At 42.4% G+C, this 18010-nt stretch overlaps 1 protein-coding gene across 1 annotated transcript in view; it reads right to left on the bottom strand.

Annotated features, from left to right (window-relative positions):
- Positions 1–4882: 4882 nt before the first annotated feature.
- Positions 4883–18010, bottom strand: part of LOC124622846 (lipase 3-like) — a 214555-nt gene continuing 201427 nt past the window's right edge. The window contains exons 7-8 of the mRNA XM_047148637.1: positions 17426–17568; positions 4883–5537 (exon numbers count right to left, since the gene is read on the bottom strand). Of these exons, the coding sequence (XP_047004593.1) occupies positions 5310–5537; positions 17426–17568 (371 nt within the window). The 3' untranslated portion in view covers positions 4883–5309. The remainder of the gene's footprint in view (positions 5538–17425; positions 17569–18010) is intronic.

Below are 18010 nucleotides of genomic sequence, written 5' to 3'. Positions count from 1 at the left end.
ACAGCCATTCTCCAGACTTTTCGGTTAAACTGGTAGTGAGTCAACTGTTCGATGAAAAGATTAAAATTACAAGTTTATGTCCACGCTTGATACTGAGTCTTGACCAGTCTCGCATGTTGTCTTGGTTGTTTCCACTTTCTTGTGCTCTGTGACAAAGTACTTCCATCTCCCACAAGCGTCTTCACTATTCGTCCGCACCACATCATCGCCCATGATGGCAGGCATGTTGAAAAAGGTGTATGCACGCCATAGTTTGTAACTAATTTACGTTTTTTTCATATAATTCAATAATTGTCACCCTCTACGAACTCCACTGCTCTTTAGGTCTACTTCGAAGTCTGGAACGGCATTGTGAATGCTTCGACATTTGATCACTAGGATTTAAATCGTTAAACCTCCGGGGGCCAGTTCTTTGAGTCTTACAATTATAATCCGCCTATTATTAGCTGAATTGGATGCAGAGCCGCCTATGGTCAACTGTACTCCTCACAGTCAGTTACCTGATTCGTAGTGCAACGCTGACCCATTAGGGGCCCCTACGATTCTCGGCCCTCTGGCATAAATTCAGGAAGTTACAGAATAGTTTGTCACTAAACTTTCGAAGTCTCTTTCTTAAGCTTTCTACTCGGCACGGCACCAGAGGGCTCCTATCAGTTCCAGGAACAATTCTGCAGACTGGCAGTCTTGTTGTACTTCGGTAAGCAAGGTTGATTCTTCTTAACTCTCACCGCTGGAAAGATCCAAATATAATCTCGGTACCCAGACGAAAGGCAACATCTATTGTAATATTGTTACAATCTGCAGCGTGATGCATCCTTGACCCTCAGTAGCTGTTGTAAAAGCGTCTTCAACGCATTGAATGACGCCACCAGGCACGTTTAAGGTGAACTGCACCATTCCTCGCTACCTTTTCTCAAAGGAGTACCGTTGTTTGGAGTATATTTTAACTGCTGACAACCGATCGAAGACTACCATACTGCACATGCTTCCTAATAGGTGAAGTATATCTGGCTGGTTCAGCTCCATTTTCAGTGGAAGGTAGCACCTCAGACGCTTTGATCAGAGTGTTCTCCGTAGTCGCTGCCTCACCTGAACATGAGCACTAAACCTGTCACTGAAATGAGACGCACAGTGAAATGGCCAATCGGTGACAGATCCCGTACTTCGTAAGGATGAGGCAATATCAGTGGGGAGGATAGTATTTGAAAGACCTTCGATACATACATCACTCTCAGTATGTCATGCAACACATCTATTTGAAGCTGCTTCCAATGGCTTGACAATGATCAGAGTGACTTCTAGGAGCTTGCAAGCAAAGACTGTCTCATCCCGTAGACGAGAACAGCATACAAAGGTGGGCTGCATTCTGACTGATGCCATATTTATCTGAGCGTTAGGCGACTCTAAATTAACCCCGATTATGTTTTAATTTCAGGATCTGCTACGCTACAAGAATTGCAAGTTCCCTTTAAGGTCTTAACCTATAACGCCAAAGAAAGTAGCTTGTGTAAATAATGAGAGAAAAACCTTGGATAAAATTTACAGATGCCTAGAAGATAACATTGTTTCTCGACCTTTTGTCCAAGTTACTCAGACTATATATGTGAGTATAATATCAAAAATTTAAACTCATTGTTGCAATATTTAAATCATTCTCTTCTCCAGTTCGTGCCTTTCACATTAGAGATATCGAATTGTTTTTTAGTTGTACAATACCCCAGAAACCGGGAAAGTCCTACGAAACTCAGACGTATTTATTATTTTTTTGAAAATAATCGTCAAAGACGCCTAATCCACATAATGATGAACCTCACATTTTATCACTTTTCACGCACCGGTATCGTATTTTGTTGTTGCTAGGCGAACCAAACTCTGCCAATCTTAAATTCTAAGCCTCCTCCAGAATTCTAAGTGAGAAACTACAAATTTGTTACAAATTTGAGAGTACACTCATACGATTGTAACAGAGTAGGTGTAATTTTCATGTTTTCACTTCTCTCCGAAAGTATTCTTCTGGAGTTTTCTATCAATGCTCAGTTATATCACTTACCTTTCCGTTTAATTTCCAGAAGTATATATCCACATAAGCATTAATAATAATTATTTCAAAGTTAAAGTAAACGTGTGGAAACTCTGCTACTGAAGGCGGTGTTACTGGCCGATTGGCTGGTTCGTTTACAGTTTATTGGCTATCGGCTGTAGCAGGCGCTACATTTAACAGCTGCAGAGCGTTTGTCATGCAGGTGTTTTCATGTTCTTCAGTTTGTGTGGCATCAGTGATCTTCAGAATGGCGTTGTGCTTTTGACCGTTATCAAGAAAGTTTTCATCCGCAGTAGAATAGTGGTTTGTGGAGAGATCGTTACTGTTGCAACTTCGTATGAGAGTGAGTGGACACGTTCTGCGAAAGTGAGACGGAATACTGTCCAGGAGTGAGTTACAGGTATACTGGGTTTCGGTTGTGTAATTTCTGGATGGCAAATGTGGTTTTCAAACATTTTCAAAAACATACAAACGTATTTTTTGGTTGTTGAAAAATATGATTTACAAGCACTTGGAAAAGTATACAAAATTATTCTACGTGAAGGATAAAAACATTTACTAATTGTACAGAATTGAGAGAAGTATTACACAGCTATTACCGTAACATTTTGAACAACACTTGTGTATCACTAATTGTATCATTCTCCTGGAGAAAATGTGTGGTACGTTGAAGATCCATATTCTGACATTTCTTTAAAGCTGACCACATATTGTTTGTATTCTGAGAACTTCCTATCTTCTTAGTGTAATACATGATGTCCTCTAGAAAGCTCCCGAATTTCCTAGAAGCAATATTATGTATATACTTGGGGTTTTGAGGCATCATTGCAAAGGAGCTCAAAAAGCTTTGTACAGATTTTCTTTCTTAGATACGATTCCTTTTGTTTTGTTTCAGGTGTTACATAATTACCAGAAATGACTATACCTCAGGAATTCTTTGGTATACGGAAACGAAATCATTCATTGCTGACCAAAGAAATTTTCGACCTGATTTCAAAGGGAACCACCAGCCGATTAAGGCTTGGTATGACTAGCCATTGGGAGTGTAAATAGACAGGTTCTGACAGTAGCACATCTGATGAAATGGAGAAGGTCAGAGATACCTTCCAAAGAAGTCCATGAAGTCACCTACAATCTCGGGAGTAAACATTTCTCGCTTAGTAGCTCACAAAGTGCCGCTTAAACCGTTTCGTCTAAACGTTTACAAACTGCAAATTGTGTAAGAACTGAAGCGAAACGTCTTCCAGTTCCGCTGCAAATTTGAGATATGGGCCGGGTCAGGCGAGATCTAGGAATTTTCTCTGACGAAGCAACATTTCAAACAAGTCAGGACTTTAATCGGAACAACATTCACCTCTGTGGTTTGAAAAACCGCCACAGTTTTCGGGAACATATCAGAGGCAACAGGAACAGTTTATGTGGACAAGCGGAAGCAATTTTCTGTCCCTCAGCTTCTTCCCCTTCAGCCAAATTTGATCCTCTAGGAGGACCGGCACCACTGTAGTGAAGTTCACATGTTGGTGACTTGCTGGACCGAATGTTTCCACAGCGATAGATAGAGCTTGGTGGACCAACCAACTGGCCACAGCCGTCTCCAGACATAACCCATCTGGAATTCTTCCTACAGGACTATGTGAAAGACAACTTGTGTGCCCCGCCCGTACGTGGCCTTGGCAATCCCCGTAAAAGAAGTATGGTTGCAATGGTCTTCACCACCACTGACGTACTTGTGTGGACATGGGTTCAGAATGTCGCACAGACATTTTACGAGTTACAAAAGAAGCCCATGTAAAAATGAATTAATTTTTTGTACAAAACTTTTCAATTTATTTTACTTGTTGCCATAAACCATAAGTTTCTAGGTGTCATATTTTTTTTATTTTTTGGCTGTTTTTGTAACTGCAATTGGAAATGAGGTTAGTTTTAGAGTGTAACGTCCAATCTTCTACGACTTGGAAATCAAGGAAGTTTCATGTGGATACCCAATACATTGTTTTAATATGTCTGAAGACATTCCTCAGCACTTTTAAGTGCCGTCTAAAATTCTGTAGATGAGCTGTGACTGTTCATAATATAACAAAGCGCCCCAGGACATTACATGTCTGTTTGGACACTGAATATTGTCATGCACCACATTAGTTGAGTGTTCGTACTGTTTTGTCCATTTCCTGCAACGATAAAGGTAAGAAGACCTCGGGATCAGACATAAAGCGTTTGCTACAATGTCCCACAGGTTATTGCCGACCCGTGACGACCACTTGTGGCCGCAAGACAGGAAGCACGCATGCCACTCCCGTTATGGCTCTGAGCACTATGGGACTTAACACCTATGGTCATCAGTCCCCTAGAACTTAGAACTACTTAAACCTAACTAACCTAAGGACAGCACACAACACCCAGCCATCACGAGGCAGAGAAAATCCCTGACCCCGCCGGGAATCGAACCCGGGCGTGGGAAGCGAGAACGCTACCGCACGACCACGAGATGCGGGCACTCCCGTTATAGTTGGGTAGACTGTTAGAGTGAAGCAAGATTTTAACTCGAATGAGATGTTCACTCTGCAGCGGAGTGTGCGCTGATATGAAACTTCCTGGCAGAATAAAACTGTGTGCCGGACCGAGACTCGAACACGGGACCTTGCCTTTCGCGCGCAAGTGCTCTACCAACTGAGCTACCAAGCACGACTCACGCCCCGTCCTGACAGCTTTACTTCTGCCAGTACCTCGCCTCCTACCTTCCAAACCTTACAGAAGCTCTCCTGCGAACCCTGCAGAACCAGCACTCGCAGGAGCGCTTCTGTAAAGTTTGGAAGGTAGGAGACGAGGTACTCGCAGAAGTAAAGCTGTGAGTCGTGCTTGGGTAGCTCAGTTGGTAGAGCACTCGCCCGCGAAAGACAAAGGTCCCGAGTTCGTGTCTCGGTCCGGCACACAGTTTTAATCTGCCAGGAAGTTTCAAGATTTTAACTGTTACTCTGTGGTCTAAAGTAGGCGGTAGTATAGTGCAGTCATGCCATATTTCTTAATAGTACCAATGTATAAGCGACCATCGCTACAGATCGCCTTGTCGAGCTGGTTATGCAGTCATGCCTGGCGATCTGAAGCTCTTTCGTCAGATGAGGTATATATAACACTTTGAGTATGTATCCGCTTGAGCGCGTAAGTGTGTACGTATTTCCATCACAGTATGGTCAGATGAGGTAGATATAACACAAAGAGTATGTATCCTCTTCAGCAGGCAAGTGTCTACGTCTTCCCACGCGATGAGTCTTCAGTCCCGCCTTTTTCCTCCTGCGCAGGAGAGTTTGCTTCGCCGCTTCCGCAGAGACCTCTCGTCAAGCGGTGGCTCCGTGTTGACAATCGAAGCCAAGATCTTGTCGTAGATCAGTCTTCTGGCGTTGCGGCCCCACATGAAGTCCATGTGTGTGAAGCCGGCTTCGGGCACCCTGTACATCTCCACGATGTTTTTGGGTAGAGCGTCTTGCAGGCGTTTCACGTCCTGTAACACAGATGTCACGATCACAGTCTGCCCCTACATCGGAAGTCTAACCACTGAGGGGTGCAGCCCCGATTTCTTAATAAGTGCAGTCTTGAGGCAACAGCGCAAGAAATCCGGGGGAAGTGTGGAGTGCAGCTAGGAGCTATCTCGCTCTGGCACAGAAATATCGTTCATACTGTAAGTAGGCTGTATGCAAGTAGGCTGTTTAGGTTTTTATGTTGGTAACGCCACGTAGCGCTCTGTATGAAAATCAATTGCTGTGCTGTTTGCAGTCTGTGGCTGGTTGGCATTGTTGGAATATTCGCTATTGTAGTGGTGGGCAGTTGGACGTGAACAGCGCATAGCGTTGCTCAGTTAGAGGTGAGCCGCCAGCAGTGGTGGATGTGGGGAGAAAGATGGCGGAGTTTTGAGAGCGGATGATCTGGACGTGTAAATTTGTAAGACTGGATGTCATAAACGGATATATATATATATATATATATATATATATATATATATATATATATATAATGACTTTTGCACACTATTAAGGTAAATATTGTTTGTTCTGTATCAAAATCTTTCATTTGCTATCTATGCCTATCAGTAGTGAGTGCCTTCAGTAGTTAGAATCTTTTATTTAGCTGGCAGTATTGGCGTTCGCTGTATTGCAGTAGTTCGAGTAACGAAGATTTTTGTGACGTAAGTGATTCATGAAAGGTATAGGTTATTGTTAGTCAGGGCCATTCTTTTGTAGGGATTATTGAAAGTCAGAGTGTGTTGCGCTAAAACTATTGTGTGCCAGTATAGTGTTGATCAGGATAAGTAAAGAGCGTAATGTCTGAGTACGTTCAGTTCTGCTCAGCTATTTGAAAATCAAATAACGTAAGGGGTTTATCAGCACAATCATTCATAAATTTTTCTAAGGGGACGTTTCAATACCAAGCTACAAATGTAGCTGTTGTGATACTCATACATATTGCGCAATTGCATCAATGGATTGTTAATTTGATCTACATAATAGTTTTGTTTATGCATTGTTTGTGTAATTGCCAACGACCTATATAAACAATGTAGACTGACAAAGGTGCTGCCATATTTGAAGCCATTTAAAATTTAGTCGCCATGTTTTGCGACATCATGTTCTAATCGTCTGCTTGCAAGGTTCAAATGGTTCAAATGGCTCTGAGTACTATGGGACTCAACTGCTGAGGTATATTAGTTGGCTCTGAGCACTATGGGACTCAACTGCTGTGGTCATAAGTCCCCTAGAACTTAGAACTACTTAAACCTAACTAACCTAAGGACAGCACACAACACCCAGCCATCACGAGGCAGAGAAAATCCCTGACCCCGCCGGGAATCGAACCCGGGAACCCGGGCGTGGGAAGCGAGAACGCTACCGCACGACCACGAGATGCGGGCAGGTCATTAGTCCCCTAGAACTTAGAACTAGTTAAACCTAACGACATCACAAACATCCATGCCCGAGGCAGGATTCGAACCTGCGACCGTAGCGGTCTTGCGGTTCTAGACTGCAGCGCCTTTAACCGCACGGCCACTTCGGCCGGCCTGCTTGCAAGGGATCATATGTTTGTTTTTTCTATACGACAACATTTGGTACTGCCAATCACAAAAACGATGTCATTAAGAGCGTGATATTTGCGATGTGCGAGTTACCTGCATTATTTTGGTGCTTATTTACTGTAATATCATTAAGTGTATTTTTATTTGTGTTTAACCCTAGGCTGCAGTTTTATAATTACAGGCGTATCTTTCCATATAGATCCACGCTAATTTGTTTTTACACTTCTGATTCGAATGAAATTGAAGTTTTGCATATCTATCAGAGATACCGTCAACAGACCATTGATATTTATAGTAAAAGCAAATGAGTAAACAAACATTTAAAAACGTTCTTCGAACGCTTAATTACCGTTGTTCTAGAGGAGAATTGCATATATATAGGCAGGATTTTTGTTCTTGTAGCCCTATGTCGTTTTTGTGTGGCTTTGAGCAATTATAATGGAAGCCAGAACTGTCATGTTTTATGACATATTGCTTTAGATTTGTTTGTGGAAAAGAGCAAATACGAGATCCCCTATACTCAACTTACTTAGGTTGAATATTAATACAATTGCATAACTTGCTTACATGAATTAACACCATAGAGGACATCATATATCTGATGTTAACCTGCTACTGTCATTGTATAAAAGCAACTATTACTGTTTAACAAGCGAAACCATTATTTTTACAGCGGTACGCTTTCAAGAACTGTTTTATAAAGGATAAAATGAAACTGTAACATATTGTTGTATGTGGTGCAATGAACTAAAAAACGAATCTCTACAGACAATCTAATATTTCTCTTGTAAAACTAATAGGAATAAAGACAAATGAAATAAACTCGTTTATAATATACAGTACTTGACAAGTTTAATAATAAATAGTGCTGTGGTACCTAGGCTTACAATTATTCGTCAATAAAATGTAGCTGAGACTATATTTCTACATTAAGTGGGACAATTTACAAGAAATGCCCATCATTGTACTTTCAGCAATATTACATTTACATACATTTACTTTGTCTGTTTCCCTCTGTCCGCCATTGATTTAGTTTTGCACAATTGAAGTAACCTACAAGTTTAACACCGGCTTTATCAGAGCAGACTATAATACAGTATAACCTCATTAGTGCGAACTCACATAAGACGAACTCGCAGTTAACGCGAAAGAATTATTGGTCCCGCCAGGAATACATTAGTTCTTATGGTATGTTTTATCGGTTAACACGAATTTCGGTTAAGGCGAATTACGAACTCTGTTTCAGTTCCTAGCGTAATTAAATTTCACTGTAACACGAACTTCCGATCTTAGAGTAATCTAAAGCGTAATTTTTTTCCGAAATGAATGTAGGAAATGTAGCTACAAAGCTAATTTTACTTATTGTTGACTCGTTTTTAACATATTGTAGGTCGGTAACCGCGATTATCACCTCAACAATCAGCGTATGCTGTACATTGTAAGACATTCAGAAAATGGTTCAAATGGCTCTGAGCACTATGGGACTTAACATCTATGGTCATCAGTCCCCTAGAACTTAGAACTACTTAAACCTAACTAACCTAAGGACACCACACAACACCCAGTCATCAAGAGGCAGAGAAAATCCCTAACCCCGTCGGGAATCGAACCCGGGAACCCGGGCGCGGGAAGCGAGAACGCTACCGCACGACCACGAGCTGCGGACGTAAGACATTCAATAAGGTGTGCAGCAGCATTTAGGATGTACGCAGTGCAAGATTTGACAGGTGTTCTGTTAGTCGTAGCCGTATCGAGTTGGAATACTGAATAAAAACTACAGTTACAAGCGGTACCGTAGCACGCAAAAATGGCAGAGAGGAAACAGACAGCTATAAATGTACAGTTAAAGCTTAAGATTCTAGATGAAGTGGACCGTGGTACCAAAAAAACAGCAACTGCAGAGCAGTTTGGAATACCTAAATCTACTTTATCTACGATTATTAAGAATCGAAAAAAAGTTATTAATGCTGTGGCATCAGGTTCTGGAAACAAATGAAAACGACTTCGTACCGCCAAGTTTGAAGAAATCGAGACGTTACTGCTAGAATGGTTCAATCATATGCGTGCATCTAACATACCTTTAACTGGCCCTGTGACTCAGTCAAAAGCAAATGATGTTGCTAAAGATATGGGCATCGAAGACTTCCGTTGTTCTGCTGGTTGGTTGTATCGGTTCCAAAAGAGGCATTCAATTTCATCTGTACAAATTTGTGGTGAAGCAAATAAAGTTGATGAAGAAAGTGCGAACAGCAGGTTGCATGAATTCAACCGAGTGAGGGAAATTGTATGCCTCGTGTGATGTGTTTAACATGAATGAAACTGGATTTTTCTACAATTTTTTTCCAAATCACACCCTGGGGATAAAAGGTGATAAGTGTCACGGTGGAGCACGAATCAAAGAACGTGTGACTGTTGTACTGTGCTGTAATGCTAACGGCAGTGAGAAGTTTCGTCCCTGGGTTATCGGTATATCCGAGAAACCACGTTGTTTTAAAAACATAAGTATGGACACTTTACCTTGCATCTACTCTCACCACAAGAAAGCTTGGATCGATGGCACATCATTTCGCAAGTGGCTTCTTCGTTTCAACAGTCAAATGGTTGCTCAAAATAGACATGTTCTTCTTATATTGGACAGATGTACTGCCCATAAAGTTCATGATCTGAACCTATCCAACATAAAGGTTCAGATTTTTCCAACCGACGCCACAAACTGCCTTCAGCCTTTGGACCAAGGCATAATCTCTCTCATAAAGAGAGCTTATCGTAAGCGACTTGTAAGAGGTGCAATTCGTGCTGCTGAAAACAATAGTGCAAACCCAAATTGGAATCTGCTTGACGCAATAAAAGCCATCGCAGCAGCCTGGAACTCAGTATCGCCACATCATATAGGGAAGTGCTTTAACAGAGCTTGGAGACATAGCAACACTGAAGATGTCCACGAGTTAGAAGATGGCACTTCACCTGATGAATGGACAGTTTTGAAGGACGTTGCGAACGCTGGGATTAGTTTCGAAGAATTCATTAGTGTAGACGACAATGTTGCTGTATGTGCTTCTGTGGAATCGGATGTGCCAAAAGCTGTGAACGAGGTGCAAGAAGGGTCATCAGAAGAAAGTGAAGAGGAAGAAAATACAGATACCATTCCACCTACCCGTCAGGAGATGTTTACAGCCTTGGACTGTTTAGAACGGTTCGCCTCAACATCCGACGTCACTGCTGGGTTTACGCACGCTATCATTACAATTGGTTGTGAAATTACAAAATACTATCGTTCCCATGGACGTCAGCAAACCATGACCTAATTTTTTCCAAGAAAGCAACGTACATAATTTGTGAGTACTTGGATTTTACAAGTCTACAATAACGTGCTTGATAGTGTAGTGTATTACACATTAGTGTACTGCTGTACATGTATACTTATTAAAATCTGTGTTTTTCACTTAACACGAATTTCTTTTCGGTCCCTTCGGATTCGTGTTAACGAAGTTTTACTGTATTTCTCTCCCAATTCAAAGGAAACCAAAAGGAAAACAATTAAGAGAAAATTGCTCTCCCCTGCTTTGATGATTCATTAGTACGCTTTCTGCCACTTTGAACATAACCTGGGCACGATTTATGATTCAGAAAAAAATATTTCTTCATTATATTTCGATCACAAATCAAAACTTCTGTTGTAACAAAGAGGTATACAATGTTTATAAAGGTTGTTCTGTTGTATCCACCTAGCTAATATGCTGAGTGTGTTGAGTTCACAAAATATGGCGACTAGTGTTGCTTGTTGCTGCTACTCAGAGCGCTGTTATGACATAATCATGCATGAAGAATAAAGATGAAGAAAGTAAATAATCTTTGTTTTATTTTAAAATCTTTAAGAGTTCGGATACGGAAATAGTCAGGAGTCACAAAATACAAAGTTAGATGGAAAATATTAAGAGATCAACAAAGAAATTATTGTAGTCGAAAATGGCTTTTTGACAGACTTCCCACAACCAAAATTTAAGTAGTGGATTCTATTAACAAACGAAAACATTGCACAAAGTAGGCAGTCCTTATGGATGATTAAATCGAAAGAAAATTGTGAATATCGGTATGTCAATTACATGACGGAACGGGATTTATAAGCGAAGCGATCCGTGCTGACAGACCGATTATGTCATATCACATACGAGCCTCGGAAGCAATCAATTGATAGCTTCACTAAAACGAAAAAGAAAAGAAACCAACACACAGATCGAAAAAATAATGGTACTTTCAAAGGAATAGGGGTTTCTGTGGTAGATATTCATGTTATTAATATCCTCAAACATACAAAAACTTGATATCAGGTCACAGGGGGAAATAGGGTTAGTCATAGGGGACGTAAATGTGTATACGGAGTGCGCAATATATATATTGAAAATTGTCAAGACACTTTCGTTGGATTCGCCAAGCAACAATCTGACTGTGACCCTCGCACCTAACCTGAAACTCGGGCTGCACATCTCCAATCTCTGCCCACATAGTGTAAGTAAATAGCACTATCCATTCCATCGAACAAGAGCTAAAAGACATATTGCAAACAAAATACAAACGAGAACTGAAAGTTACAAACGAAAACATTGTAGGCGCTCTATATATATCATATGAAGTCACAGTTCAAATATACCAATGGCTTGTGTTGTTCACTAGACTGAAAGATTCTACGTCCTTAAGGAAAGAGCATGAAGAACTGTACCAAGACGTTAGGGTGTAATGAAACAGTTAAAGTTAAAAGTTACGTCTGTACATTATAGACCCACAAAGTAAACGTCATCCGTCACATACATATAACTAGCTTAGAGCCTGCTGTTTCGCTCGCGAAGGCTCAATGGTCTGTGCAGTCTTTCTTTTTTTGCTTTTCTTTAATCGAATTTTATGTCGTTCACAAACTGCAACACCTTCTAAACCTTACACGCTAATTAAGGCCACAAAAGTATGGTCTTTTCGTATGTACTTCTTGTCAATAAGCGATTCTGATAGATGGAATTCGAAGTCTTTGTTAACCATGCCTTTTGCGTTCTTGTGATGATATTTCCATAGAAACTTTTATTTTTTGTATCTAACCGAAAAGTGAAATACCAATTTTCTTAGATTTAGCTTCAAAGATTTTTTAATATAACGAAATATTTTCTTTAAAATTTTCATCCTCTATTTCACCCACTTAGGGGTGAAATTTCCAAAAAAGTGAAACATGTATTTTTTTAATTTCTAGCAGAGAAACCAAAAGCAAATTTTCATAGATTTAACTTTGAAAATGCTTTCTTAATGAAATAATTTCATAAAAATTTTCATCCCATATTTCACTCTATTAGGAGGTTGAATTTCCGAAAGCACTGAAAAATGGTTTTTTCATTTGTAACAAAAATTTCAAATACCAATATCGATAGCCACAACTTTAAAAATACTTTAGTAGTTCTTTAATAATGATTTATTTTTTAAAAATTCACACACTATTTCACCCCTGTAGCTGTCAGATTTTCAAATATGGTGAAACAGATATTTCAGTATTTCTGAGCAAGAAAACAAATACCACTTTTAATAGGTCTAGCTTCAAAATTGCCTCAAAATTGCCTTAATAGCGACATATTTACAAAAACTCTTCCAGCCCATATTGCAGCCCCTTTAGGGGAGAGTTTCGAAAAAGCAATTCTTAAACGATGCCAACATTAGAAGCTCAGCACCCTTTCTAAATTTCAACCTTCTGTCCTCAGCGGTTTTTGCTGGGCAATGATGAGTTAGTCAGTCAGGACACTGTCTTATGCAGGGTGTATCATAACTAATGGCGTAAACGTATACAGTTGAAAGTACACGATACTAGAAGCAAAATAGTCTCAGTAAACCTAGGGTCGAAAATGCATACCTTAAGAGAAACGAGCGATTTTTCTTCTTCGATAATGTGAAACAAAGAAAAGTCCAGTAAACATGTGCTCTAAAATACATTCCTTAAGAGGTATGAGCACTTGTTCATCTTTGCTACTTTGAAACACAACTCTTCTAATGACCAGTGCTCGTAACTACACTCCTGGAAATGGAAAAAAGAACACATTGACACCGGTGTGTCAGACCCACCATACTTGCTCCGGACACTGCGAGAGGGCTGTACAAGCAATGATCACACGCACGGCACAGCGGACACACCAGGAACCTCGGTGTTGGCCGTCGAATGGCGCTAGCTGCGCAGCATTTGTGCACTGCCGCCGTCAGTGTCAGCCAGTTTGCCGTGGCATACGGAGCTCCATCGCAGTCTTTAACACTGGTAGCATGCCGCAACAGCGTGGACGTGAACCGTATGTGCAGTTGACGGTCTTTGAGCGAGGGCGTATAGTGGGCATGCGGGAGGCCGGGTGGACGTACCGCCGAATTGCTCAACACGTGGGGCGTGAGGTCTCCACAGTACATCGATGTTGTCACCAGTGGTCGGCGGAAGGTGCACGTGCCCGTCGACCTGGGACCGGACCGCAGCGACGCACGGATGCACGCCAAGACCGTAGGATCCTACGCAGTGCCGTAGGGGACCGCACCGCCACTTCCCAGCAAATTAGGGACACTGTTGCTCCTGGGGTATCGGCGAGGACCATTCGCAACCGTCTCCATGAAGCTGGGCTACGGTCCCGCACACCGTTAGGCCGTCTTCCGCTCACGCCCCAACATCGTGCAGCCCGCCTCCAGTGGTGTCGCGACAGGCGTGAATGGAGACGTGTCGTCTTCAGCGATGAGAGTCGCTTCTGCCTTGATGCCAATGATGGTCGTATGCGTGTTTGGCGCCGTGCAGGTGAGCGCCACAATCAGGACTGCATACGACCGAGGCACACAGGGCCAACACCCGGCATCATGGTGTGGGGAGCGATCTCCTACACTGGCCGTACACCACTGGTGATCGTCGAGGGGACACTGAATAGTGCACGGTACATCCAAACCGTCATCGAACCCATCGTTCTACCATTCCTAGACCGGCAAGGGAACTTGCTGTTCCAACAGGACAATGCACGTCCGCATGTATCCCGTGCCACCCAACGTGCTCTAGAAGGTGTAAGTCAACTACCCTGGCCAGCAAGATCTTCGGATCTGTCCCCCATTGAGCATGTTTGGGACTGGATGAAGCGTCGTCTCACGCGGTCTGCACGTCCAGCACGAACGCTGGTCCAACTGAGGCGCCAGGTGGAAATGGCATGGCAAGCCGTTCCACAGGACTACATCCAGCATCTCTACGATCGTCTCCATGGGAGAATAGCAGCCTGCATTGCTGCGAAAGGTGGATATACACTGTACTAGTGCCGACATTGTGCATGCTCTGTTGCCTGTGTCTATGTGCCTGTGGTTCTGTCAGTGTGATCATGTGATGTATCTGACCCCAGGAATGTGTCAATAAAGTTTCCCCTTCCTGGGACAATGAATTCACGGTGTTCTTATTTCAATTTCCAGGAGTGTATTAAGGTATGCGTTTTAGAGCACTTGTTTCCTGGACCTTTTTTTTCTTCTTTTGGTCCATACTACCACTTCCCAAAAAATGGAAAGCAAAGAATTTGCAGTAGAAGAGATTTGTTTCACAGTATCGAAGATCAAAAATTTCTCGTAGCTCTTAAGGAACGCATTTTCGTCCCTATGTTTACTGAGACTTTTTTGCTTCTAGTATCGTGTACTTTCAACTGTATGCGTTTACGGCATTAGTTATGATACACCCTGTATATATGTAGTCCACTGATAGTGACTGGGCTAAATATCTCACGAAATGAGCGTCAAACGAGAAAACTACAAAGAACAAAACTCGTCTAGCTTGAAGGGGGAAACCAGATGGCGCTATGGTTGACCCACTAGATGGCGCTGCCATAAGTCAAACGGATATCAACTGCGTTTTTTAAAGTAGGAACTCCCATTTTTTATTACATATTCGTGTAGTGCGTAAAGAAATATGAATGTTTTAGTTGGACCACTTTTTTCGCTTTGTGATAGATGGCGCTGTAATAGTCATAAACGTATAAGTACGTGGTGTGACGTAACATTCCGCCAGTGCGGACGGTATTTGCTTCGTGATACATTACCCGTGTTAAAATGGACCGTTTACCAATTGCGGAAAAGGACGAGTATCGTGTTGATGTATGGCTATTGTGATCAAAATGCCCAACGGGCGAGTGCTATGCATGGTGCTCGGTATCCTGGACGACAACATCCAAGTGTCCGGACCGTTCGCCGGATAGTTGCGTTATTTAAGGAAACAGTAAGTGTTCAGCCACATGTGAAACGTCAACCACGACCTGCAACAAATGATGATGCCTAAGTAGGTGTTTTAGCTGCTGTCGCGGCTAATCAGTAGCAGACATATTGCGCGAGAATCGTGAATCTCAAAAACGTCGGTGTTGAGAATACTATATCAATATCGATTGCACCTGTACCATATTTCTATGCGCCAGGAACTGCACGGCGACGACTTTGAACATCATATACAGTTCTGCCACTGGGCACAAGAGAAATTACGGGACGATGACAGATTTTTTGTACGCGTTCTGTTCAGCGACGAAGCGTCATTCACCAACAGCGGTAACGTAAACCGCCATAATATGCACTATTGGGCAACGGAAAATCCACGATGGCTGCGACAAGTGGAACATCAGCGACCTTGGCGGGTTAATGTATGGTGCGGCATTATGGGAGGAAGGATAATTGGCCCCCATTTTATCGATGGCAATCTAAATGGTGCAGTGTATGCTGGTTTCCTACATAATGTTCTACCGATGTTACTACAATATGTTTCACTGCATGACAGAATGGCGATATACTGCCAACATGATGGATGTCCGGCACATAGCTCGCGTGCGGTTGAAGCGGTATTGAATATAATGTTTCATGACAGTTGGATTGGTCGTCGAAGCACGTTCACCGGATCTGACGTCCCCGGATTTCTTTCTGTGGGGAAAGTTGAAGGATATTTGCTATCGTGATCCACCGACAACGCCTGACAACATGCGTCAGCACATTGTCAATGCATGTGCGAACATTACGGAAGGCGAACTATTCGCTGTTGGAGGAGGAGGAGGAGGAGGAGATTAGTGTTTAACGTCCCGTCGATAACGAGGTCATTGGAGCGCAAGCTCGGGTGAGGGAAGGATGGGGAAGGAAATAACCCGTGCCCTTTCAAATGAATCATCCCTGCATTTGCCTGAAGCGATTTAGGGAAATCACGGAAAACCTAAATCAGGATGGCCGGAGACGGGATTGAACGGTCGTCCTCCCGAATGCGAGTCCAGTTTGCTAACCACTGCGCCACCTCGCTCGGTGGTACTGTTGAGGGGAATGTCGTTACACGTATTGACAAATGCATTGAGGTTGACGGACATCTTTTTCAGCATTTATTGCATTGATGTGGTATTTACAGGTAATCACCATGTAACAGCATGCGTTCTCAGAAATGATAAGTTCACAAAGGTACATGTATCATATTGGAACAACCGGAATAAAATGTTCAAACGTACCTACATTCTGTATTTTAATTTTAAAAAACCTATCTGTTACCATCTGTTCGTGTAAAATTGTGAGCCATATGTTTGTCACTATTACAGCGCCATCTATCACAACGCAAAAAAAGTGGTCAAACTAAAACATTCATATTTCTTTACGTACTACACGAATATGTAATAAAAATGGGGGTTCCTATTTTAAAAAACGCGGTTGATATCCGTTTGACCTATGGCAGCGCTACCTAGAGGGCCAACCATAGCGCCATCTGGTTTCCCCCTTCAAGCTAGACGAGTTTCGTTCTTTGTAGTTTTCCCATTTGACGCTTATTTCGTGAGGTATTTGGCCCGGTCACTATCAATGGACCACGCTGTATAGTAAAGTCAAGCGCCGCCACACCAGTCGGGAACGACAGAGCGGAGAGGGCTGTGACAAGACGTCAGCCAATTGCATGCCGACCGACCCCTCTCCAGGATGACAACGCGACATTAGTGGCCCCTAGGTGAAGAGGACATAAGCGCTGCGCCCTACTGGTCGCGGCCCAGCTGAAGAGCAGCTTCAAGTTTAGGCACTTCAATCACAGCGACTACTTTGTTTACTTCTATGTAATACGGACTTGGGAATTGTTATACTGGAGAGCTTTCTTATTTTGTCTGTCGCCCTTCATTTGCGACACATCTGTGTAACACGAAGGTAAGCATTGTAATTTTGTTTTTCATTTTGTAATAAAACTCATTAATACGAATTTATTTGAATGTTATCTAGCAATCCGAGAAAGCAGGTTCCCTAGAAACTCTATATTTGACGACTAGGCTGGATTTAATAAGAAACAGAGTGTATAGTGTACTCACTTGCATGGAGACGTACCAGTCGTCATCGCCATACATGACCATGTGTGGGATGGCGACTTTCTCCAGCGGGTAGTCCGGTGGTGTAGCGCGACCGTAGCGCCGCATGTTTCCCGCGCGGCCGTAGTCGAATTGACGGAAGTGACCTGTGGGAGAATGCGGACATCTACAGTTGTTCTAGGTTTAGACACAATGAAGTCTAATATGTTGTAAGGGTATCTCAGACTCTTAATTATATGTAATGTCCTGGAGTGTGTGTGTTAGGGCTTATGGGAGCTCAACGTCGAGGTCATCAGCGCCCTGACACACATTAAAAGTAACGAATGTGGACAGACCTAATAAAACTGAAGCATACACGCAAAGAAAGCAGGAAACTGCTACGTAAGAAAGTAAAACGTAAGGAAAGGGAAAACGTAGCAAAAAAGCCACAGGAAATTGTCATTGGCTGGCCACTTACATAAAATATGGGCAAGCTTGTCACACAGTGAGCAAATTAAGACCCTCTCCTTAAAATCTTTGTAAAAGCATTTGACATGGCACAGAACTTTAAAACTTTAACCACATTCGTCCGAGTGTTTCCTAAAAGAG

Source organism: Schistocerca americana, chromosome 7 (genome assembly GCF_021461395.2).
Source record: "Schistocerca americana isolate TAMUIC-IGC-003095 chromosome 7, iqSchAmer2.1, whole genome shotgun sequence".
Taxonomy (NCBI): domain Eukaryota; kingdom Metazoa; phylum Arthropoda; class Insecta; order Orthoptera; family Acrididae; genus Schistocerca; species Schistocerca americana.
Note: the sequence above shows the minus strand (reverse complement) of the source record. Positions and strands in the feature narration are given on the sequence as shown.